Here is a 7,737-nt window from a genome sequence, read left to right as displayed (position 1 = left end):
AGGTACTCGTGTTCAACGATTTCGAATGGTAGATTTCGTGTGGAAGCTGTGAGATGCATAGCGAAATGACATCTGCTGAAGATCGTTGGCTGAAGATCAGAAGATCGAAGCAATGATGCGGACATGGGTCCAAAAGAAGAAATGCTGTGGAGTCTAGGCAGCGGCTGTCGTGGAAGAACCGAAGATGCAAGACAGTAGACAAACGAACTTTCATTAAAGAAAGGGAGGTGTTGTGGCGTGAACTAGCATGACCTAGCCTAGTGAACGTCCAACCCCGAGGTCACACGTGGCAAGAAGATCTGCCTATATAAGATGTAGAGAACTCTTAGTTGTTGATTCTCACCATGTAAATAAATGGTTTTATAATTCCCTTCTCCTCCACCAAAGGACACAACAGACAGACAAACGGATCTGCTGAATATTATTAGTAAAGATATTATTAGTAAAGATGTATAATTATTATAAAAGCCTCATAGTCAGCTTTGATTTTTTTAACAATTCGTTGTTTTAAATGTATTTATTTAGTCTGACATGTTGAGCAATTATTTTGAAGTTAGATGAGAATAAACACAGGCGATGTTAACATGAAAAACGACTTTAAAAAAAGTTATTCAACAAAACTTGAGCATAACGGGTTTTCAAGTTTAACATCTCTCAAAAAGGGCAACAAAGAAAATTTCTAAATGTCGTACATAGTTTTGATCTCAATTGCAAGTCGAGTATGATACAGTAGGGGCTCAGGTAGATCTCGTTGGAAAAAAGACATGATGAGGCAGCCACAAGGAGTAAGTAAATGAGCACTGGGAGAGAAGACAGGTGGAAAAGTAGAAGCACTGAGCTTATAGCGAAATATATTTCGCCTAATTCAAAAGGATCATGACGTAGAGTGAGGCGTGGAGAGCTGCTTTTATTTGTCTTAAGTTTGGATTTAGATTTTCGAGAACAAAATATGACAAGTTTAGTAAACAAATTTCAAATTTCAAATAACAAAAAGGGTATAATCAGTAGAAAAGTAGAAAGGAATTTATTCAAAGATCAAAAGTAAATTTTTTCGCAATTGTAGGATGAATCCAGAAAATGCCTTCATGATTTATATTTTCATGACAACAGATCGATGACATTCCGAATTAGTATGACTCCTCAAATGTCCTGATTTACTGGAAATCATTCGACGTGCATCACCGTTGCAACCGATAAATATGACTCCATTAGAGATTCCTGAAATTTTCATATTTTGGTTCAGTCCCCCGATTACTAACCGCTCAACATCAAACTTGCTGAATAAAAAGGTCCAACGAGTCTGAATATCGAGTATCCCATTGACTCGAGAATTCCCACGCACAAACTGGGAATCGTTAGCAGGCTTGGTCGGATAATTTTATGAATTTTGCCGGAAAGGCTCTGGGAATCTCAATAATGCTATTCTCGGATGTACGTCACTGGGTTATTGATTTTTAACTGCATTTTGTCTGAATCAAAAAAGTGTCCCTTGAGTTATGGCGATTTTATCCGAAATTTTTTATCCGAATTTTATCCGAAAAAAAGTCGAATAAAAGTTTCATAATTTCTCATAAACGCGGCTACAAACGAAAAATTAAGTATAAAAATGTTCAACTCGCTAATATCTACAATTATAAATAGCCAACTGGTACTGAGAAATTGAGTGCGCAAAGTTAAACGATTTTTATCCGACATTCTCCGACTTTTTCTCCGACCAAGCCTGATCGTTAGGAAAAACAAAGAGGAAATCGGTTTGCCTGAATCAGAGACGTGGTTCAGAAAAACCGAGGATATTATTAAAAAAAAATTAAATTACCTGCTGAAATTTACTGCAATGTTTCAGAGGATTTTTGATAACTAGTGTCTCTTTTCCAACTGATTTGATTTTAAAGAAAATGCTGATCGATAAAATGACCACAGTGAATCCGAGTATCTGAAGCATGTTATATGAAAAAATTATAAAATTTTAAAAGAAGTCTACCATATTCGAAGTTCCCCAATATGATCGGAATTGATTACCGTGTAATGGAAGGCTTCTGTGGCCTTCTGTGTAGCGGTTAGAATTGATATTATTTATTCATAGATAGAATAATGAAACATCATCATCTCTTAAAACATGATAAGGGAACCGACCACGAATGGTCGGGAGCAACGGTTAAATAGTAGTTCTTATCAGTGGCACACAGGAGCTACGTCAATACATGGAAAGTTCTAGAGAAGGGTTACGTAAGGAGCACAAAATGATCTATAGTGACTCACGGGGCATAACATCCCCCTCATTTCGGAAAGCTCGTCCCGAGCGTTAAAATAAAATAACAACAAATGAATTCAAATAAAATATAGAAAGTCAGTCACTTAGCATAGTTCCAGTTATAGGTGTTCTCGCATTTGTTGTTGATGTTAGTTTGTGCCATTTGATACGTTGACCTCCTTTGACTATGCAGCTCTCTGTCAGCATCCGTGTTTCCACCATCCTGCAGCTTCTTGTTACCATGCTCGTGATGTTGCTCTGGTTCGACGACACGCATTTGACTCAAATGTTGTTGTCGATGATTTGGCAGCAGCGATGTTCCAGAGAATGTCCATAATGATGTCTTGTTTGAGAGTGTTTTATACAGTCTCATTGTTTGCTGCCGCTTTATTATCTAGAAAACTTTCTTATCTAGAATCGGTCAGTCTCTCCCTCGTTTAATAGCTTTTTGCTATTGTCCGAGTATTGGAATAATTCAAAATGCTTTACCGATACGTCTCACGGTGGCAAGTTGTTTTTCTCTGGTTTCATCAAGTATGATGAATGATTGAGAATTACACATTATCTTGCTGAGACTTGAATGTCAGTTTTCAGTATTTTGAATATTTTCCTTTTGTTATACTGAAGTTCAATAGTCTGATATTTCAGAGTATTTCTTCAGTGGAATTTCCGTTGCTGTCAGTGGAGACAGGTTGAACGGTCATCAATCTTTTTTTCGGTCGGGTTCCTGCTTTTTTGTGCATTAGCTACGTTTTAAGGCTTTAGCTTGTCTGGTTTTTCAGAAATGACTTTTCAGTGCTCGTCATCTTGGCTGATTCTCTGACTGTAGCTTCGGTCTCCCTCGCCACATCAGGTTATTACCGTTATCATCTCGCTCGAGCATGATAACAAAAATTTTTGTTCTCATCTCTGACGTGGATCGATTACTCTCATGAATGGTCACGAGATATCTCTGAGAAAGTCGTCGGACTTTTCAGCCTGTAGACCTTGACCAGAGTCAAGGCTGGTACGGTTGCCGCCCCGTGTAGTGGGTACAAGCGCTCAGAGACCGCGATTCAACATAACTCGGCTGCACCATCTTCGGTGAGCTTGCAGATTCCTTCTGCTGGGTTACGAGCTTCCTGCTTCGCCCCTTTTTTCAACAGTTCCTCAGAACTTCCCAATAAGAGAACAGAGGTATGTTGAACAAGTTTAACGTCACTTCAATCAAAGAATTCACTTCGAATTTGAGCATCTGGATGTCTCATTTCTCTACCTTTTTTGGTATATGAAGTTACGGAGTTTTTCCGGAGAAATCTCGTTCTTCATTTTATACTGCCAGTTCTGGTTTAGGTTACTAGAGTAAGCTTTTATAGAAGTGGTCTTACCTTTTCTGATTAGAAGCAATTTTCACTTCTTTTTCAGATCACTAGTTCTAGCAGAAGCAGCCTTCAATGGGTGCCCCTCGTAGAAGTAGTTTCTTACTGATAATGAATTATTTGAACAGTTGTGTTCAAATTTCATTTCAGTTTGGACTATGGATTCTGCTCCCTTGTTCACGTTGAGAAGTATACTCAACGCGAAGGTGGTACCTCCATGTAATGGAAGGCTTCTGTGGCCTTCTGTGTAGCGGTTAGAATTGATATTATTTATTCATAGATAGAATAATGAAACATCATCATCTCTTAAAACATGATAAGGGAACCGACCACGAATGGTCGGGAGCAACGGTTAAATAGTAGTTCTTATCAGTGGCACACAGGAGCTACGTCAATACATGGAAAGTTCTAGAGAAGGGTTACGTAAGGAGCACAAAATGATCTATAGTGACTCACGGGGCATAACAACCGACAAAGCATCCGCTAGTTCCGCAATTTGGAATTCTGGTTATTGGGGATGATATAAACATTAAAACGGCATCAAATACTCCAAACGCTATACCAATGAGAGTTATTTCTGAGTAGTAACTTTGTTCGAGTTTCCGAAATTTGGCAGGGAAAAATATGGCCTGCAGGTAAAAAGAAAACAATTGAAGTTAAAACTGCACATCAAAATTCAACTCACTAGATTCCTGCTGATCGCAATTCCTATAGTAATGATTGCCGAAACTTTACGTTGCAGAGGCAGAGGTGTGGAAGAGATCAAAATGACAAGTTGGTCGAAATTGAGTTGAGATGGATTCCATTTCAATATCGTATAAATAATATACGGTATTTCGAATACTGCCGCTAGAAAATCACTAGCAGAAAAATAGAAGACGAGGTGGAAATTTTTGTTTTTACGAAGATCGGAGAGTCTGAAAAAAGAAAATTTGACTGATTGATGATGATGAATTTATTTTACAACTTACTTCCAGAACATAATAATAATGACCCCATTTATTCCAGCACAGAACAATTGCAGTACGAGTATGATACAGTAGCTGGTCAGGTAGATCTCGTTGGAAAAAAGACTGATGTGCATTTCGTCCATATTTGATTTTCTGAAATACATATTGTACCATGTTTTCTGTTTTTAAGCACTAATTATGACGGGTTCATTGAATTAAGATAAAAAATATGTCACAACTCTGAAAACACACAACATTTTATACGAATCCAAACGTGCGATTCGCATTATTTTCGTAATTCTAAAGAATAATTGATTTGGAGAAATTCAGAATAATGGTTTTTTTCTGATTTTCCAACAAAATTAAAGTTTTGTGAATTCTGACTAATCAGAATGTGAAAAAATGAGCTTGGGAAAGTATTAAAATTTTAAGTTTTTCTAAAGAAATAGATTGTATTCGGGGGGAACTAAAATGAAGTAATCTGTGTTCTCTGGTATTTTCTAGTTGCCAGTGGCAAGGTACCCCCATAACCCCTTATTCTTCAAGACATCACATCAAATACGCAACGACACTCCGCTCATGTTCCGCTCGTCCACCGTAACCTCAGCGCGCCGATTTACGTGGGCGTGTAGTCCACGTGGATTATAAATTATTCTTGAGCCCGGTTGGCTAGTTTCAGTTAGTTTTCTGCGTTTTATCGCTGTTTTTGATTGATTTTATCGTGTACAATTGTCGTGGCATTATTAATTCTTGCAATAAAGAGTATTTTATTGTAAGAAAGCGTGTTTTGTTGTCGTATTTTATAAGAAACCCGACCACCCCGTATTCGTACGAGGGCTACTTGGGGGCCGAACTGTGGTTATTGATTTTTCGTTGTTTTTTCCTTGTTTTTCGTAAAGTTTTTGGATTCTTCTGGTCTGAATAGACAGAAGACAGCTGAAAATTCTACCGGTTTATTGATTTTGCGTTTGAATAGACGAAAAAGCAATTTACTGGTTGTCGACTGTTTCTGGCGTTGCAAACGGAGAAACTTGGAGGAAACATCGGAAGAATTAAAACAATCTCGTCGATTGGATGATCGACGATTAGTAAACAAGTGTTGAATAAAGACTTTGTTTACAGACGACAAAATGGGCGACGGGATGGACGACGATTTGGAGAGAAGTATGGCGAGTGGGGACGACAAGGTGAGCATGGGTGCCGTGCAAATGAGTTTGGCGGAGAGAAGAAAAAGAACTGTGGGGTTCGCGAATTTTCTCGCCACCGTCGGTCAGGTGGAAGAAGAAGTGCAGCAGCTGTTGAAAACCATGACGGTGGTCAGTTCAAGACAAGTTGACGTCGTGCAGGGGCCGTGGAGGAAGTTCCGCAAGGAGTTGACGGAGAGGTTCAAGGAGTTGGACGAAGATAAATGGCCAAGAGCGGTGATGCGTATTATGCGCGAAAGTGGCTTGGAGTCTTTGGGGGAGTTGAAGAACAAGTGCGAAAAGACGGGGGGCGGTGGTGAAGGAAACGTGGGCAATGTGGGGGAAGAAAAATGGCTGGAAGAGATAGAAGGCATCAAAAATGAAAACCGTTTGTTGCAGGTGGCATGGAACGAAGAACGGGAAGGGATGGCACGCCGAATTCAAGAACTGGAGAGGGAGAAGGAACAAATGATGCAGAAGGCGAAGAGACTGGAGAAGTTGGCTAAGGAGGAGAAGAAAGCCGCGGAGTCGATGAAGGCGAACTTACAATTTGTTCAAGGTAAGACAACGGAGAAACTAAGCGAAAGAACCGCGAGTTTGCAGGAGGACTCGAAGAATGCCGGCAAGCGCTCAAGAACAAGTTCGAGCAGCAGCACCGCACGATACTGGAGTCTAGAAAACCAGAAAGGTAAGCTGCCGCCGGTGGAAAACGGGGAAGATTGGGAGGATAAAGTGAAACAATGGTCTAGCGAAAGAAGAGGAAGCGTGGGGATGAAAGAAAACGGTTGGGAGAGAGGAAGTGTGAATGCGGGTAGCCAAGCGATGGAAAGCGAGGTGCAGGGAATGGTGCAATGCATGAGTAGAATGATGAAGGCGTCGGCGTTGCCGGAACCGAAGGTGTTTGACGGGAAGGGAGACTTCAAAGAGTTTAAGAGAGCGTTCCTCCTCAAATATAACCAGGTCACGGATACCGATGACGAATTGGTGGCGATTCTCGAAGAGAAATTCCTGGGAGGTGCAGCGAAAAGCTTGTTCAAAACACTGCCAAAGCGGTACGAGAGATCGATCAAATCCTTGTTCGAGGAATTTGAGATGAAATTGCGGAAGAGACAAGGAGATAGTAAAGCAGAGGCGCTGAACGAGTTCGAGGGGTTGAGAAAGCACCCGAATCAGAAAATGTGGGAATATCTGGTGGAGGTGGAGAAGTGGTCGAAGAAGGCGTTTGCAGAAGCGGGAGCGGTTACGCTTTCACAGCTGCGAACAACAAAACTGATGATGGCGGCGAGAAGAGACGACACACTCCACAAGATGCTAGTCATGAAACGACTGGAACTACCGTTGGAAGACCAGTATGAACACCTGAAGGATATAGTGCTGCAACAGGAGAACGAGAAGCGACGAGATTACGGGTGGAGAAGAGGAACTGTAGGAGGGTATAAGGAGAGAGAGGGCGGTAATGAGAAGGATAGAGGAGACAGCTCGCGGATCGGTGGGAAAGAGGATGAAGGGGGAAGACGAAAGGAGGGTTTTAAGATAAAATGCTTCAAATGCGGAGGTATCGGGCATATGTCGAGACAATGTACGTCGAAGCCGGTCCAGGAAGTGGCGATGAAGAAGGTTGTAGGAGATACGGAGAAAACAGTCGTGGGAGCGGAAGCAGCGGAGGTCGTAGAGGTGTTGGGGCAGAAGAAGAGGATGGTGATAGATAGTGGAGCGGTAGTGTCGGTAGTCTCCAAGTCGGCTTGGGAGGCCTTAAAAGCAGGTTGTCAGCAGTGGGAAAGTGTAGTGGAAATGCTGGGAAAACCAGATTTCACAATCGTTAACGCGTCGAAGGGAAGTATGCCAGTTTGCGAGCAGATCAGGTTGCCGATTGTAGTAAGAGGTAGAAGAGCAGTGGTGGTGTTCCAAGTGGTGGAAAACGAAGCAGAAGTCTTCTTGCTAGGAACGAATGCGTTCGAGAGCATCGGGGTAGAACTGAAGTGGAAGGCGGAACG

The 7,737-nt window shown here is 41.3% G+C and overlaps 2 protein-coding genes across 2 annotated transcripts; both read right to left on the bottom strand.

Annotated features, from left to right (window-relative positions):
• Nucleotides 1-2,351: 2,351 nt before the first annotated feature.
• GCK72_020561 (uncharacterized protein) lies at nucleotides 2,352-2,624 on the bottom strand (the record flags this gene model as incomplete). Its single annotated transcript, XM_053733652.1, has 1 exon — nucleotides 2,352-2,624. The coding sequence occupies one exon, from the start codon at nucleotides 2,622-2,624 to the stop codon at nucleotides 2,352-2,354; it is 273 nt and encodes a 90-aa protein (XP_053582565.1).
• A 682-nt stretch (nucleotides 2,625-3,306) lies between these two features.
• GCK72_020560 (uncharacterized protein) lies at nucleotides 3,307-4,702 on the bottom strand (the record flags this gene model as incomplete). The annotated part of the gene is made up of 4 exons (XM_053733651.1): nucleotides 3,307-3,451; nucleotides 4,066-4,238; nucleotides 4,295-4,526; nucleotides 4,581-4,702. 4 exons carry the CDS (start codon nucleotides 4,700-4,702, stop codon nucleotides 3,307-3,309), a joined length of 672 nt encoding a protein of 223 aa, XP_053582564.1.
• Nucleotides 4,703-7,737: the final 3,035 nt, after the last annotated feature.

This window comes from Caenorhabditis remanei, chromosome V (assembly GCF_010183535.1).
Source record: "Caenorhabditis remanei strain PX506 chromosome V, whole genome shotgun sequence".
NCBI lineage: Eukaryota > Metazoa > Nematoda > Chromadorea > Rhabditida > Rhabditidae > Caenorhabditis > Caenorhabditis remanei.
The sequence above is the reverse complement of the archived record's forward strand: the minus strand, read 5'-3'. Positions and strand labels throughout refer to the sequence as shown.